This window comes from Delphinapterus leucas, chromosome 7 (assembly GCF_059928025.1).
Source record: "Delphinapterus leucas isolate spDelLeu-1000000601 "Yukka" chromosome 7, BTC_Dleu_Yukka2, whole genome shotgun sequence".
NCBI classification, from domain to species: domain Eukaryota; kingdom Metazoa; phylum Chordata; class Mammalia; order Artiodactyla; family Monodontidae; genus Delphinapterus; species Delphinapterus leucas.
Genome location: NC_143135.1, coordinates 97,323,187 through 97,341,433, shown reverse-complemented (window position 1 = coordinate 97,341,433; position 18,247 = coordinate 97,323,187). Strand labels below are relative to the sequence as shown.

The 18,247-nt window shown below is 38.3% G+C and overlaps 1 protein-coding gene across 6 annotated transcripts in view; it reads right to left on the bottom strand.

Moving 5' to 3' along the window:
• Nucleotides 1–18,247, bottom strand: part of TBCEL (tubulin folding cofactor E like) — a 79,181-nt gene that overhangs the window by 47,406 nt on the left and 13,528 nt on the right. For 3 of the 6 annotated variants that reach the window (XM_022560271.2, XM_089915725.1, XM_022560269.2), the window contains exons 2-5: nt 10,435–10,584; nt 8,622–8,761; nt 2,327–2,508; nt 765–1,021 (exon numbers count right to left, since the gene is read on the bottom strand). In XM_022560271.2, coding sequence (XP_022415979.1) covers nt 765–1,021; nt 2,327–2,508; nt 8,622–8,761; nt 10,435–10,567 — 712 coding nt within the window. In that variant the 5' untranslated portion in view covers nt 10,568–10,584. The other 3 variants (XM_089915726.1, XM_089915730.1, XM_089915729.1) reach the window with 3 other exon arrangements.

Sequence of the window (18,247 nt, the reverse complement as noted above, 5' to 3'; positions counted from 1 at the left end):
GAATTTGAAAGCTATAGCAGGTTGGGATTCCTCAACCTAAATCAAGACAAAAGTTTAGTTTGTAATTCTCTGTACTCTTTTTACCCTGCCTTTTACTATCCAATTCATCAATTTCATTTCACTCCTTTCATAGCATGACCCCTTTAATATACAAAATAATAGCTAATATAATGCTATGCCAAACAAATATTTGATAAATACTGATATTTATCAGACCGTTTATGGAAATGAATGCCTTAAATTTAGCTAATCACTAGGCATCTGCAGGCTTCCCTGGTGGCACAGTGGTTAAGAATCCGCCTGCCAGTGCAGGGGACACGGGTTCGAGCCCTGGTCCGGGAAGATCCCACATGCCGCGGAGCAACTAAGCCCGTGCGCCACAACTACTGAGCCTGTGCTCTAGAGCCCGCGAGCCACAACTACTGAGCCTGCGAGCCACAGCTACGGAAGCCCATACGCCTAGAGCTCGAGCTCCGCAACAAGAGAAGCCACCACAATGAGAAGCCAGCGCACCGCAGCGAAGAGTAGCCCTCGCTCGCCGCAACCAGAGAAAGCCCATGCGCAGCAACGAAGACGCAACACAGCCAAAAATAAATAAATTAGATAAATTAATTAATTAAAAAGATATAGGCATCTGCATGTCACTCTTGAAATTCATCCTGTAAGAAGGCAGAGCTGTGAGTGACAGAAATACACTTTCACTGTATTTCATGCATAAGTTCAGATCAATCTGCATGTAGAATGAGAACAAGCCTGTTCCTCACCTGCCTTGTGGAGGCTGATGGATCGCAGATTAGGAAACAGCCTAGCCAACGAATCACCAGGCTCCTCAATAGCATTCACATGGTTGTTGGCCAGGACGAGGGTATCCAGTGAAGGAAACATAACTCCTAACTTGCGTATTTCAGTCCAGTCTTGGAGGTTATTGTCTGTTATATGTAGTAGCTTAAGAGAAGGACAGCAAATAGAAGGACAAGACACTGTTTCATAGTCATTAAGGCACAGGAAGAGCTCTTCCAAACTGCAGAGAAAAAAGGAAATATTTCATTGTTTAAAGCAGGTGAGTTTCTACTCTGCAGCTATCTTCAGCCATTCAATAAATAAGCCCCTACTATGTATGAGACTCTGCTAGGTGTTGTAGAGAAAATTATAAAGATGTCTTTCTGAAGCTTAAAATACAGCGGGGAAGACAAAACCTAAAATACATAAAACAGCAGAGAATGATATAACCCAGTACTAAATTAATTTTGTGCTTAAGTAAATAAGTGCTAAATGAAGCAGCACTGACCGTAAGTACAACAGTACTTCATATAGGAATAGGATTGAAGTTGTGGTTGGAATAGTCAGGAAAGGATGCATGGCCTTGAAGGAGGGGTAGACTTGGGTAAATTGAGAGGACACAGAAGGAAATTCTAGAAACAACATGAACAAGTATTTAGAAAAAGAAATAATAACTATCATTTATTGAATTCCTACCCTGTGTCAGGTCCTGTGCAGGTGCTTTATAGACTATCCTTCTACTTCTGCAATTTTATAGACAATTATGTTCATTTTATAGACAAAAGTTTATCAAAGGTCATAAGGATAGTAAGTGGAAATGGGATTTAAAAGCTCATTCCATGCCATGCTAGATGTTGCATGCAGTGAGAAAACCAATCTCATTAGAGGGAGAGGGAGAAACTAAGATGGAATGAGTAAGTTGAGACCAGATTCTGAAAGGCTTTCATAGTTTCCATATTTAGACAGTCAAGGAGACTACAGCTTCATATATTTCTTTAAACTACTTCCTTTTAATATTTATGTGCATATGCAAAGAGAGATACAAACAAAACAGAACAGAGCATTTCTAAGCTGACAGACAAAAGTATAATTTCCTGCTTGAATTATTGAAAGGAATACTAGGTCCATTTTCCCATCATGCAAGCTAGGCACTTAATCATCTGAGTGTTAATATATTTTAGAGACACTATGATTTTTTTTCCCTCCCAAAGAAAAGTGCTAAGGCAAAATTCTGGAATCAGGTAATCAGAAGATTAAAATGGAAAAAGGCTGGGTTGATCTCGAAACGATAAGTGCTTCTCAGGGATATCTTCTCGCCAAAGGATGACATATCCCATGTCTTGGTGCTACCCAACACTGAACAAGTATTCCAATGAAAATGTTACTAGATTACCCTCACAGCCTCATTTAATTACTTCATTTTTCTAACCTCATTCTCCATTCAATCTGCAGTTCTAGTATTTCTGAGATGGGAGACCAGCAGTAACTCTATGTACTAACACAGACGGCAACATGGCTCCCTCTCCATCATGCTCTCTGGGCTTACTCTGGTAACTCCTGCAGTATCGTGTGGACTGTCTCCCAAGAAGCTTTGCTGTTGTTGAGAACAAGTTTTCGAACCCCGGAGAAGGACCCGGCACACCTTCTTTCTAAAACCGATAAATTCAGAGGGTTGGAACTCAGGTTTAGAAACTCCAACTGGGGAACATTTGACACAATTTTACTGACCTGTGGAGAAAAAAAGGAAAAGCATATCAGGCAGTAATCAGAGCTTTTAAACAACAATCATACTCAAGAAAACCTAAGTGAGTGGGTCTCCAGGCAAAGGGCCATTTGCATTATGGAGTCCTATTTAGTGATAGTACCCGCAGAGAGGCATAAATAATTGCGACAAATCATGGTAAATAATTTAATCTCCTTCTATGAAATAGTAGCATAACTGAAAATTAATGGTAGAAAAGAAAAATTTTCCATGTTACCTTTGGCAAAGTTTTTGATTCTACTCTGTATAATATTCTCTTCGATATCACTACATGATATTTTGGAGAAAAGATCATTTAGATGACATTTTAGGCTACAAGTTTTAAAGAGCTGGGATTGGGTCATGTACAGTAATTCTCTTTGAATATCTCCTTCCTTCCATCCTCAGTAGAATACTAAGGCTAATTAAAGGTTTATTAAAGGCTACATGGTAACAATTCAGGTATTCAAAATTGATCACATAGTCACAATCACTTAGAAAACAGTTTTGGCTTGGTTCAAAGATGCACCAAACTTTAAAATATATTTACTCAGAAGTAAAAAGCATCCACAACTATATTACAAAAGAGAAAACATGATCATCAATTTAATGATTTAGCTAGCAACCTGGTAGACAGAAAAAAAGAAAAGGAAATGAGCTTTACTGATTACTGACCTTAACTATTTGCTCTGCATTGTACTAGGTTTTTAAAATATAACTTATTTCACTAAATTCTCAAAACAACTTGCAAGATAACTAATATTCTTTTATTTTAATAAATGAGGAAACTGAGGCTCGGAGATGTTAAATAATTTGAGTAAGATTTCAGAGTCACAAAAGCCAAACCTAGGATTTAAAAATCAGAGCCATTGTTCTTTCCAATACACCACAACAAGTAAATCATAAATATAACCAGAAAAAATGAAGAACTAGCTTAAACAAGTATGATATAAACACTAGAAGCCCAGTAAATGTATTAAGCATCAATCAGCCAGGCAACATGGTAACTGAAAGTTATGAGAAAAGGAGTAGAACAGAATAGTTAGGATTGGTTTTAGAATCAGAAAACCTGGACTCAAACCAGGTTCTAACACTTCCTAGCTGTGTGGTTTGACAAGTTACTTAACCTTTCCAAATCTCAGTTTCCTTATTTGTAAACTAGAGAAAACAGTTCCCATCTATTTTACAGTATTGTTGGTAGGATTAGATGAGATACATGTGTAAAGCACTTAACAGCGATTGGTACATATTTTAGAAACTTGTTTCCTTACCTACTGCCCAAGAGAATGTAAAAGCAGGGATAGTACTTACCTGGTTCACTACTGCAAAGTGGGCACTTAATGTTTGTTGATTAAATTAATGGCACAAAACCATTTAATAAATGTAACTATGACTAATAGGATATGTACAGTATGAACCAGTATCTCAACCCTGATTATATGTCATATCACATTTATTTAAATATGTCATATTTAAAATAATTAGTAGAATTTTAAAAATATACTGATTCCCAGGAGCCACCATAAACTACTGAATCAGAAGCTTCACAGGTGGGACGAGCTTCATGGTTGGGACCTGGATACCTGTTTCTTTTCAGAGCTCCATAGGTAATGACAAAAATGTATCCAGTGTCGAGGACTACAGGGAGAAAGAAAAGGCAGTCTGCACTTTACATTAGGTCTGTGTACTATGTACTGTACAGTTTAGGAGCTCTAAAATCAGTGAGAAGTAAATTAATTCCAAGAAGCTTCGGAGAAGTGTGTAAGAGGGAATGGTCTTCACACACACCAGTTCATCTATTCTAACACAGCGTCTGAAGTAGTACCGTATTTATTTTCATTTTATAAATGAATAACTAAACTATCTTTCAGAGGAAAATATACTAGGCTTCAGTTTAAAATGTAGAAGATTCATACCAGTCAGCATATATTCTCCTGTTTGGTCTCTTCTGTGACCAAATGGTAACAAGCATTTGTGTGATATATGGCTAGGATGTGGAGTTTAGTGTGTGGCCACAACACAGCTAAACAGTCCACACAAGGACCAATCCTTCACTGCAGTCTACCACCTGGATACCAATATATGAAGGCCTTTCCTACATAAGATGATGACTAGCTATGCTTCGCCTCTTTTAAGGCCAAAAAAAAAGATGAAAAGGAACTGTGCTCCAACTACAGCATGGAGAATAACTGCTAATTATAGGTACAACCCTAGTTAAGTAAACAACACATAAACCTTTGCTAACCACAACCCTTCATATTTTATTTTTGTAATAAAGAAGAAAACACCCCCCCAAAGTGGAGACTATCAAGAGTCTTTGAAGCAACTTCTGAAAGAATTCCCAAAGCTAGCAGATACATGATGTGATCTTCTTCAGAGTCTGCATCTGCACTACTGTCCAATGAGAATAAAGATTTAAAACAATGACTCAGCAGCCCTAGAATATCCTAAAAAAGATAAAATTGGACTACAGTTTAATAATCCAAGCAGGAAAAATAATATATGTTAGAAGTAAATATTTTCTTTAAAAGGTTAAAATTAGGGCTTCCCTGGTGGCGCAGTGGCTGACAGTCTGCCTGCCGATGCACGGGATGCGGGTTCGTACCCCGGTCCTCCCGGGAGGATCCCACATGCCGTGGAGCGGCTGGGCCCGTGAGCCATGGCCACTGAGCCTGCACGTCCGGAGCCTGTGCTCCGCAACGGGGGAGGCCGCGGCAGTGAGAGGCCCGCGTACCGGAAAAAAAAAAAAAAACACGTTAAAATTAAAAAGGATTTTGTGTAACCTTAAATTAATGATAATATTCTGGAAAATATTGTATTCATTACACAGGTAAATTTATTCATGGTAGAAAATATCTTAATAGTAAAGGCTATTATTATTCAGTGAGTGTCTAGGGCAGTATATTGACTTCTCTTTTTTAAATTCTAAAAATAAAGACGCTTCTAGCTGGAGTGAGTTCAGGACACTCACGTGCAGAAACATGGAGATGAACTTAGATCACCTTTTAGATCTCCAAAGCTCTATGATTTAATAGAGGACCCTCTACTCTCAGTTTTGAAATGGAAGAAACTAAAGTTTTAAGAAAAATGGGGAAAGGGTAGTAAGATAACAATCTGTAATTTATACCCAAGCTATTCTCTATCTCACCCACGGTGAATTCCTCCCTCCTCTCAACTGCTTAGTGTAATGTCTTTTATAAAATGGTTTTGATAAGGAAAGGAGGAAAAAAGAGGTACCTTGGGAAAAGTCAGACAAAAATCTACTCAGCCAAAAAATTCAAATCAAAAGCTAAAAAATGCGTCATTTTTTTTTATACATAGATGCCCAGTTTTAGATGGACAGAGACAAATCTTTGCCTCTCCCCAAAGCATTAAACTTCTCACTCATATTTATATTAGTCTCTGAATATAAAGCAGCCAGTAGTTTAAACTATCAAAGAAGATACTCATAACATTAGTGATCATTCAAAAACACTAAAAGAACCAACTAGATTATTCTGTTCCATGTTGGTATATCAAATACTGGCTGAAATAAACTTAGTTAATGGCCAGGGACAAATGATCTTCTGGGTAATCAAATACGTGGGTTGCAATGGGTTGCAATGTCATGTCTTAAAACTGTGACCTATGAGGCATTTTGCAGCCTGGCAAAGAGTTTAATCAATCCTAAAAATCAATATTCTTTCGTTGTCAGTACTTCTCCCATCTCTCTGTGTTCTGATATATATTCTAGAAGATTGGGACCAACTACAGTTAAGGCTAAGGACAAAACATAAAGGAATGATGAAAACAAAAATAAATGGAAACCTGAAAGGTAGCAGCAACAAACATTCATTTGGAAACTGCCTGAGATCAGACTATAGGGCACTTACAGGAATATACAAACCGAGCACCAACAGAATACAAATAAACATGTGACCCTCTGGCTGTATCTGTCAATGTGAGCTGGAAAATATTCAGTGGAGACCTTTGTCTAAGCAGAGAAAAGGCTGAATCACCTAGTGTAAACTCTAGTGTTCTGATCCATGTTGACATTGTTCTTCTGAGGTAGCAACTATATCACTATTAAACTGTTTCTACCAGTTAGCAAAAGCTTATGTATGTGGTCAAAGTAGAGGTCAAAGCACAAAGCACAACACCTTTATGAAATTTTTACTCCCAAAGAAATAAATTTAGGGGAATCAGCCTGTGAACATAGGAGCTGAAATGACTCAGGGTAAGAGCTGGTCTGAATTGTCACCCATGCGGGTCAGAAATCTCACCAGAGGCTCAGCAGGACTCCTGAGGGAACTGTAGAGAAGGAGGATGAACAAGGTCGCTCTCTTTGCATCTGTGCGTGTGGACAGAGCATGCATGTCAATTCAGCATCTCAAAGGACCCAGAAGGCACAGATTGTAATTTGCTGAACAGTGAACTATAACAGTTGTTTGGATAAGTAACTCAATCAATAATTACATGGACAAATAGAGATTGCTTCTTGGAACAGCCAAGTAAATCTGTATATATTAACACGTGACTTAGAAATCAAGTGACGTGCATCTCAAAGAATTTTGGTAAACATCTTAATAAAAATAGGAAATATAACTGGTAGCACAGATACCAGATTAAACAAGACTATGAAATAGACGAATATAAGAAAAGCTAAAGAAAAATGGGTTATAGATAGATTTTTCTTAAACAAGAAAGCTGTCTTAGAACCTGTATCATATTTAATATCTACCAAGTGTCTCGATGATTAATTTTATCAACAGTCCTGTCTTATGGAGGATAAAGGATTAAGTGAATGTCTTAAGATCACAGGAAAAGTTAGAACAAGTGGGCCTGATCAAACCTTAAGATACAATCATTTATTCATTAAGGCATTCAGCAAACATCTGAACACCTAGAATGCCAGTGCTGATGATAAAAAACAAAACCCTGGATAAGCTCATGGTCTAGTAGAAAAACTGTCAAGTAAGCAAATGATTGTGCTACATTGTAATGAATCCCTTTATAGCAACATGATACAGGTGTTAGGATAATCTAATTCTGCCTGAGAGTCAGGGAAAGTTTGAGAGGAACAGCAACTTGGGCCAAGTCTTGAAAGATACATAGGAAGCAACTGGGTAGACAGAGGAGAAAGAGAACAGTAGATTTAGAATGAATAAAAGCAAGGAAGCTTTTCATGTCCACATTTATCATGAGCTGCAAGAAAAGCACATGGCTAAAGATGGAGATAAAACTCTAGAAATAGCAAAGGGCTGTATCATAGAGGGTCACACTTAGAGAGTTCAGACCACAGTTTGTAGGTGGTGAAAAGCAGCGAAGGGACTTGAAGCAGGAGTTTCATAATCACACTTCATTTATTAAAAGCAGTCTGGTAGCACTGTAGAAGGTTAGCTTAGAGGAATTAGAGTAAAACCAGAGTCAGGAAAACCCATTAGGACACTTTTCCAATACTCCAAACAGGAAATAAGAACCTAAATTAAGTAGGAAGAACTATTTTTCTCTTATTCTTAAGGGTAGCTTCTATCAGGTCATGCTATAATCAGGTAGGTAATGTTATATATAATAATAAGAGAGAATGTCATAATACTTCTATTTGTGCAACTTGGCTTAGAGTTACTCTGAGGTCAAAGGCATCAGTTGTATCAAATTACCAGTGCGACTTAAAATAAGGAAAAGTTCTAAAAGATTTGGAATACATTTCAGGAACAAGAATAAATATTTTTATAACCTTAGTTTCGAGCTCCAGTAACTTTTATGTCAATGTATAGTAATAAATGTTGAGGTAGTAGCAGAGAATGGGCACAGGGTGTGTAAACTAGCGAAACGGTAGAGAATTTAATGCACTGTTAGCAATCTAAACCTCTGTGGCCTCATTAACCTCTTGATGCCCGGAATAAAGTTCCTCAGTGCTTTTCACATTAATGAAAAACAAACCAGCAATAACAAAGTGCATTGAAAAATCACCATAGAGACAGTTGGAGCAGTCAGTTATTTCTCTTGAGACACACAGAGGAGAATCTCGAGCGAGAACCAGGATTCCGCAGCATACGTAACAACGTAAACAATAATACAGTGAGTTGTTCACCGAAATGCAGCAGTATAAAAACTTTACCTCGTGCCAGTCTTCGAGTCTGTTGTCAGAAAGATCGAGTTCTGACACGTGAGCACAGAAGGCAGCGATTTCTTTTTCATCCCCTGCACAGGTTATTCCACAGCTGTTCAACACCAGTACACTTGGGAGGTTGAGGCGATCTGAATCATGGGAGAAACAAAATACTTTCTCTGTCAGCCTAATTCTTGTCTACATACATTCAGCCACCAGGAATCAAGATCAAATTGTGTGAAATTACACAAGGACCTTGAAAATATAAGATACGCTGGGATCCAAGGGTACTGAATTCTAAGGGGAGACAGCCAAATATGGCCCAGGAGATCAGAAGAACTAGTCCAGTATCCCCAAAAAGCCCTGGAGGTTTCACCTCCTGGCAGCATTGTTTATCTCAACTGCCAACAACAGAACCATCATCCATGCTGTCACCTTATCATGTGACACTAGATCCATGTGATTCATGTCAGGGCCACCACTGTGTTCTTATTGGCCTCAATTCTTTCTTTTTTTAATTTAGTTCAAAAGTATCATTCTGGATAGCTCTTTTCTCTCTGTCTGATTTGTATTTTCACTTTTTGTTGCCTCTGGAAATTATCTCAAACCATTAGATAGTCTATCTGCTAAACCACTTCTGTTCTTCAAGTTCATATCACTCAAGGAATCTTCCTCGCTTACGTGGATCCATTTAAAAATCTATATCTTTCTCCCATACTTGTCCATCAATCATTCCCCTTTCATATCCATGTAGAATTTGTCCCTTATGAAAATCAGACTTTTAAAAATATATAATTATAATGAGAGAAAATGTTTTAAAGTCTTAAACCATTCAATGAATTCAGTCAAACTATTGCTTGTTCAAAAGTATGTCAATAAAATCACTCTTCCTATCTCTAATAAAAAGGATAAACATGAGAATTCAACCACTCTTTTCCCATTTGGTACAAAGCCAAGGCTCACAAAAGTATATTTCATTAATGGAAGCCTCGAATAATATGAACTTTCAACTTAGTACTTTTCACAGAATCAATTTTCTCAGAATGGGAGTGGACCCTGAAAAAATGAGCAAGTAAGAAGTCCACTTCTTTCTGCTGCTTCAGTTTATACGGATTGATAAGATAGTTGCATTGAGAAATAATAAACATTCAGTAACCTTTGGACACAGGAACTAAAACACTGTTCAATATTCATCTCCCATCACTACAAAGAACTACTTCCAATAACAGTTAATTACAACATCAAGCTAAAATGCAAACCAAAAACACACCTTGCACGTTTCTAGTTGTAGATCTTTGCTCACATAATAATCCCCCTCCTAGAATGTCTTTATCTCCTCTCTAACCAAATTCTACATTCTTGAAGGGTTAGTTCAAATCTCACAGCTTTGAACCCTTTCTTGATCCTATAAATTAACTCTCTAAATGTCTTTCCCAATCACTGTGCCGTTCATTTGACTCAACATAAACTACCTTGTGTTATTATATATTTTTGTAAATGTGAATATGTTGTAATCCAATAAGCTGTAAGGTCACTGAGGGCACAGGCCAGGCTTGTACTATCTGCACCCTCCAAGTTCCTTGAAATATTATCACTCAAATATTGCTCTCACCCTGCGAGTGCAACTAGAATGCCTTTTGGCCCATCTGCAGGAAAATAAATCCTTTCAGGTTTTCAAAAACACTGAAATCATAGCAAGGGAGAAAGACTATTCAACTCATAATTCAAAATAAAGGGAATCATTTGCAAATAAGGCAATATTCTGGTTTAATGTCCTAAGTAAGCTCCAGTAAAAAAATGTTTTAGGCCCCATCTTTCTTACCTTTCATAGGAGAGCCCTGAGGTGTGGCTGGGACATGGACTCCCATCCCAGGACCACGGCGGTAAGGAAAGTTTTCAGGACTATATTTTTCACATAATACTTGCATAAAACTCCTCCCACTAGGTTGATCCATCTTCCTTTCCTAAAATTCTACAAGAAACCAAGAAATCATCAAAATTTATTTATTTACTCATACAAGAAATATTTATTGAGAATCAATTATTTATAAGGTACTAAGCTAGGCACTGCATACACATAAGACAGGCAGGGAGAAGAGTTAGATGCTGCAAAAATACAGGGGGAAGATGATGAGGGCCCAAAGCGGTACAGTGGTAGTACAAATAGATTTAAGATCAACTTAGAAAGCAAGCTTTTCAGGAGTTATAGGGGCTGAGGGGAAGGTGGAGTCAAGGCTGACCCCCAGGTTTCTAGTACAGGAGACTAGGTGACTAGTGACACAACTAAGAAAAAAGAAACTATGGAGAGATCTAGTTTTAAGGAGGAAACTGATGAATTCTATTTTATACATGTTCAACCTGAGGCATCTGTTTCAGGGGAACAGTCTGAAATTGGGTGAGAAATGTGAGCGAGCGGCGAAGATTTGGACCTCATCAGGAAATATCATGAATAAGAATAATAGGGCACTAGAACTCTCTGGGACACTGATATTTAAGATACAGGCAGAGGAAGCAAAGCCATGACGGAAAAGTAAAAGGGATGATCAGAGAGTGAAGTGCACAGCCAACATTTTGAGAAGTTTTGGTGAGAAGGGGAGGAAGGAGACGGGCTGAGAAGGTAGGCAGGAACAGGAGAGAGTACAGGATTGGGGGCAATTGCCAAGATCTTTCCTCTTAAAATAGGAGAGAACTGAATACGGTTATAGATTATAGAGAAGCAGCAAGTACAGCTGGAGAGTCTGAGAATGACTACTGATACCTGGTCCTAGGAAAAACCAGCAGGAATGAGCATTAAAAAACTTCTAAAAGGCTGTTTGGTACTACCCATATAGTACTCCAAACTGTTCACCATTGGTGGTGATATATTTACGTCACTATGCTGCACTGGTTTGCTTTTGCTTATACAGTTTAATTATACTGAATGTTAGGTATCTTTCTCATGCGATTGTCCTAACTCCACCATTACATTATGAAGGGGAGCAGTGCTATGCGATTCTACTTTTTCAGTATTGGTTCATAGCATCTGGCAGAGTATACTACACACGGTAAGGGCTCAATAAATCTTGCTGAGAACTAAAATCACGAGCCTCCAGTATGCTGAGCGGAAAGAGAAGATGCAGGATCAGGAGTGGGTTTAAGTCCCACCCGGTTCTACCACTTAATAGTTTTGTGCCATCAGGCAAGACAGCGTATTTCTCTGGGACTCAAACGTCTTATTCTGTAAAATAAGATATTAATATCTATACTGCTTGGAGTTCAGCATTACTGTAGAGCTCTAAAATGTACAAGTGCACTATTGAGATTATAGGGCTCTTGTAAAGCTCTAAAACACACAACTGTTATTACTTGTAACAGGAATTTGTAGTATGGTAGAAAAAGCACATAAACAGAAAACTTAGGCTCTGTCATTTACTAGCTGGGTGAAACATGAGCTAGTTAGCTAGCCTCTCTCTACTTCAATTTTCCCACTGTGGATGAGCTAAAATTTTCCTCTTGGGTTTGTAACAAGAATTTGAAAAGGGCATAAATATAAAAGTGGTCTTTAAACTTGGCCCATTTTCTAGATTACTACCAGGACCACGAGTATTGTACTTTGTGAAATCAATTCACAAATGCCTAGAACACAGAGTAGACACTCATTGAGCACTTGTCCAAAAGTTTTACCCGTACTTAATTTATCAAAGTTTAGACTACGTAATACATTTCATAACAAGTATATCACAAGTCACCTTGAAAATATAGGGCTGCCCTCGGTCAGGGTCATCATTTGGGAGCTTAAGAACAGAGCCTGTTTTAGGACAAGAGAGTTTGTTCTTTCTACCCAGAGTGGTAAGTATATGCTGCCGTCCTCTACCCCAGCACTGTGTCAGAAGTGAACTGTGTGGGTTCATCTAGGGCTCCAGGAACTTTCAGGTGGAAAGGTTCTTTTCCAATGTAAACTCATCACCAACAGCATACAACACGGAGCAGGTGCTATGCCACTAGTGACAGGCATCACAGTTCTTATCAAAGACCTGTCTCAAGCAGAAGGCCAACAGAATTTTCAGAAATGTTTAACAAAAAGTCAAAGAAGTTACACTGCTATCTTCCATACAACTGGCAGTTCAAAAGAATAAAAAGTGTGTGGGAGGGTGCTGAACTGTCAGTGTCAAAATAATAGTCACCGAGTTTAAATAGCATCTTTTAACTGAGCTTCAGAATCACTTAAACTCCAACCTCTTCAATCCAAGGGCAATAATCTTATACACAATTTATTTATTTATTTATTTATTTATTTTGCGGTACGTGGGCCCCTCACCGTTGTAGCCTCTCCCGTTGCGGAGCACAGGCTCCGCGGCATGTGGGATCTTCCCAGACCGGGGCACGAACCCGTGTCCCCTGCATCGGCAGGCGGACTCTCAACCACTGCGCCACCAGGGAAGCCCTACACAATTTAAATATAGACAAGCTGAGTGTGGAATTAAAGAAACCTCAGCTAAAATTGGAGTCTGGACAGACCTATAGGCAGAGCCCTCACCCTTGCCACGCAACATTAATTACTCCAAATGGGAAGAGATGGAGGCCTACATCTCTGACAGGAAAGCGTTGCCTACTTTACTATCCAGCGGGAAGAAGAAAACTCTTTGCTCAATGACAGCCCAGCCAATCAGAGACCACAGCAGCCCAGCCAACCTCCACACTTTGGACTCCCAGCTGCCTCCAATGGACTGTTTGGTTTTAACACACTCCCCCTCCCCTCATTTCCCCTATAAAAGCAAGTTCCCCTTCCTTGTTCTCTGGATTTGCCTGTGGTCTGCCACAGTTTGCACATCTCAAATTGCAAATCCTCTGGCTATTCCCAAATGAACTGGCTTTTGCTGGTTAAATAACTGGCTATTACATTATTAAAATTGATATGAGGGATGGTGAGGTTAGAAACATATGCAAGTCAAAATAAGTGTTAGTAAGCAAGCAATCATGGGAACTGAAAAATTACTCCTTATGGCCCCGTGCTTTCACAATGCTTCCAAATAGTCTGCCTTTTTTTTCCCTAAAGACTTAAAAGCAATGCCAGTCGCCTCCACTGGTCATTTCCCGGGGTACTCTATTGGAACAGCATTCCAGGCGTGCAGACAGTGTACACAATAATGCATGGGTTTTGAATTCGAACATTAAGATTGCAAAATGGATCGGTGACATAAATCTACTCAAAATCTGTTGGGGCAGTTGGAGGAGGAACAGTAGGTGGGAAAGGAAAACTGAAAACCAAATAGATTGAAAAATGAGGACATACAGGATGGAAGAAGATCTTTAACTGGAGACTTTTAAAAGGTTTTTTTGGAGGTGGAGGGGTAATCTATGACTTTCTGGCAAGAACCAGTGTCAAATAACATCTGACTACCTTCTACAGTTGGCAGAGGTCTAATACATTCGTAAAAGTGTGCTGAATTGGTGCTTAAAGCCAGGGAGCCAGGAATCTGGGGTGATGTTGCTTGGTTCCATTACCAAGTCATGGAGTGTGCCTGTGAAAAACTCAACTCCTTTGTGCCTCAAATCCTGACTATAGTATGCTTTCATAAAGCACTTGGTAAAAGTGCAAGTTGGAGGATAAGGTGCTCAGCCCAGTCACCTAAGTAACCTCAATAGCTATCAATTTGTACTTTCTGTTCCCAAGGTCAGGTCAAAATTAGTATGAAACTCAACACAATTGGAAACAGAAAATAGGCTATGTCTGACCACGAAGAGTGGAAGAGATGCAAGATATAGCCTTATGCTGGTATGCAAGATCAATATTTACTTCACCAAAAAATTTTATGGTAAATTACCACACTTCATAAAGTGTAAATACTACCAGCCTCACTCACAACTTCCAAAAAATATAAATACTACCCCAGAGTCCCAAAACATGCATTTTAAATCTTATAAAAAATAGGTTTATCTGCCTATATATGCACAGACTACCTCCAGAAGGATAAAACAGAAATTAGTAAAATTAATACCTGTGGTTGACTCCAAAGAGAGGAAATGAGGAATAAGGTGAAAAGGAGATTTCCTTCTCACTGTTCAACCATTTGAGCAGCCTGAACTCACCAGGTGCATACATCACCCTTTTTTTCCATACATTATCTTTTCAAAATACAAAACATTTTTAAGTGATTTATCTGGGAATGACCTAATAATCTGTCAAAGTATTTTTTAAGTCCTCATTATTATCAACTGTCTGTGAAAAAAATGCCAAACCCGACCATGTGAAATATATAATATTAACTTTTAAAGGAATTGGGAATTGAGGAAGAAAAGAAATAAAATGGATGGCCAAACGGAAATACTTTTGTAAAAGAGCATTGGTAAAGAAAAAGAAAGCAGAACAAAACACATCTGAGCCTCAGAACTAAACTACAATCAGAATGAGAGGTAGGGTTGAGAAGAAGGGGGGAAATGAGTCGTGGTACTCTCATAGTCACTACCATGGCTTTAACAAGGGCAAAGCAAAAGCTCCACTATGAAGTGTACAGAGGGGTGGGAAGAACACCCTCAGATCTGCCATGTTGCTTCCTTTGCTAGCCAAGTTAAATGTGTTAATAAAAGTTACCCAAATAGTTCATCCAAATTACTCAAATGGTATCCAAACTATTGTGACTCTGGAACCACAAGGGCACCAGCAGGCAGAGGTTACAAAGCCATAGCCTAAAGATGCTGGGGAGCTTCAGGCCTCCCAGTTGCCTCCTGCTGTGGAGACTAACAAAAGAATGGGGCTTCCTACAGCAAGATGCAAGTTACTGGAATAATAAACAGTTGGGAACTGATTTAGAGTTCTAAAAAATAAATTGCAAGAATTCAAAATATGCATTAATGTAGGATGAGGTTAAACACCCAGGAAGAGTTTTCATAGCATAAAAATAATAGAGAGGAGGGAAACACTCCCAAGTAGCTTAAAATTATTTTCAGTCATTTGACATGGACCCATTTATATACAACTAACCAATCTCATCTATTCATCAGAGAAGGGCAGAGAAAACCACATTCTCAAAGCTACCTGCCAATATTTTGCTACCAAATATGTGAAAATAAAACTTAGGTTAAACATTTTGGCCAAAGGCTCCACAATTTCACCTTAGGGTTCCTTTGATCAGATGACATTTCATTCCAGGCATTTTTCTCTTCTCAGGTGCCTATCTCCTTTACAAGACAATCTGAGAATAAGAATTTCTTTACCACTTGTTTAATAAAAATGGAGACAACAAATATGTCTAGTTTTCTCTCTTTTTTGCACCTTATCAAGTGGTTCCAATTAGGCTTATTTGCCCATTTATTCATAAAATGTGTGCCCTCACAAAGCTTACAGTCTCGTGTGATTCCATTCAACAAACATGAACCAGACACCGAATCTGTGCCAAGCTAAATACTAAAGAAAGTGAGAATGAATAAAATCCAAATGCTGCCCTCGGGGCATCCAAAACCTAGAGGGAAACACAGGGAGATAATGCGTACCTGAAATAAGCCACCCAGAAAATAGTGAATTCAAACACAAGAAGCGATTAACTTTTTAGAAGTATGATCAAGGAAGTAGGAGGTGAATCCTGAGCCATTTTGAAAGATAACGAAGATTAAGTTAACAGGTTGGAGAAGAGCATTCCAGGCACAGGAAACAACAGAAGATAAACCAGCACAAGAGACATTAAGCAGTATTGCTACAACATAAAATATTTGTGGGGAGCAGGGGAGACAGGAGATTCGACTGAAAGGTGGACAGTGGTCAGCTCATGCCTGACCTTGCTCAGGTTTGACTTTATCCTATAGAGATAAAAGTAAGAAAAGTTTTGATAGACTGCTGTGAATATTGTGCAAGGATGGGGGTGACCGATCTTTATGTAGAATATCAAGGGGTCAAAAATGATGAGAATTTAAAAATCCCTAAAGGACTGGGCAAGTAGGAGTTTGTTTACCTTAGTGGAAGCACTTTCAGTACAGACAAGGGAGTAGAAACCATAGTTTAGGGGGTTAAGGAAGTAAATAAATGAAGACAGTAAGTATAGACCATGCCTTTGAGCAGCTTAGATGAAAACAGAAGAGATGGGACAGATGATGAAGAAAAACCAAGTGTTCAGAGAGAGAGACAGAGCTGTTATATCTTGTTCTTTTTTTAAAAGAACAAAAGAGGAATTTATAGGTTGAGTTTGGTGGGTAGGGGCATGGAGCAGGTCAAAAAACTAACAAAACAAAGCTAAGAAAAACAAATATCATATATTAATGCATATATGTGGAATCTAGAAAAATGGCACAGATGAACCGGTTTGCAAGGCAGAAACTGGAGACGCAGATGTAGAGAACAAATGTTTGGATACCAGGGCAGGGAAAGTGGGGGGAGGGGGGTGGTGGTGGGATGAACTGGGAGATTGGGATTGACATATATACACTAAATGTATAAAATAGATAACTAATAAGAACCTGCTGTATAAAATGAAATAAAATCCAAAAATAAATAAATACATTTTAAAAGAACAAAAAAAACAAAGCTAAGGAGGAAAATCTGGATAGCATCAAAGAATCTCTTAGTATTACTAGCTTTCTCAATTTTGGGAAGTTTTTTTTTTTTTTAAGCCCATTTAACTTTTACTTTATGGACTCCTAACCTCATCCCTGCAAAGCTTCCTTTTGTGAAAGACCTCCACTATATCTAAACCCTGCCAGATTCTTGGACATTTTAGGTAGCTGGGACTTTAGTTTGTTTCCTAAATCTTTCTGATCCTCAGCAAAAGTGTACCCAAAAAAACATAATTACTCTGGGAAAGTATATGTGTATTTTACATATTTTTACCTCCAGGAAAGATAAAAATGGATAAACAAATAAAGGAATGGATAAAGAAGATGTGGTGCATACAGACAATGGAATACTACTCAGCCATAAAAAGAACAAAATAATGCCATCTGCAGTGACATGGATGCAGCTAGAGATTATCATACTAAGCGAAGTCAGAAAGAGAAAGACAAATACCATATGATATCACTTATATGTGGAATCTAAGATATGGCACAAATGAACTTATCTGCAATACAGAAACAGACTTACGGACATAGAGAACTGACTTGTGGTTGCCAACGGGGGTGTGACTGACCGGGAGTTTGGGGTTAGTAGATGCAAACTATTAAATTTAGGATGGATAAACAACAAGGTCCTACTGTATAGCACAGGGAACTATATCCAGTCTCCTGAGATAAACTGTAATGGAAAAGAATATTAAAAAAGAATGTATTTATGTGTATAACTGAGTCACTTTGCTGTACAGCAAAAATTAGCACAACACTGTAAATCAACTATACTTCAATTAAAAATTAAATTAAAAAATAAAGAAAAAAGGGTCTATTGATCAGCTTTTTTCTAAATAACTGCTTTAAAAATACTAGCGATATACATTCTGAATTTTTAAAACTTACCAACTGAAAATAAGCAAAAAACCTATAACCCCATGTAGATGTAGTTTCACTTTTCATTAGCTAAGCTAAGCATGTAAATAAGTGTCACCAAAAAGCTTTTCTTATCTGAAGCATATTTAGAGCCACAGCCATACCAGGAAGCTCTGGTTGACAGATTGAGAGAGTAGATTAAAAGCCTGAGGATGCACTTTATGGTGTATATTTTTTCAGACCATTTTCTC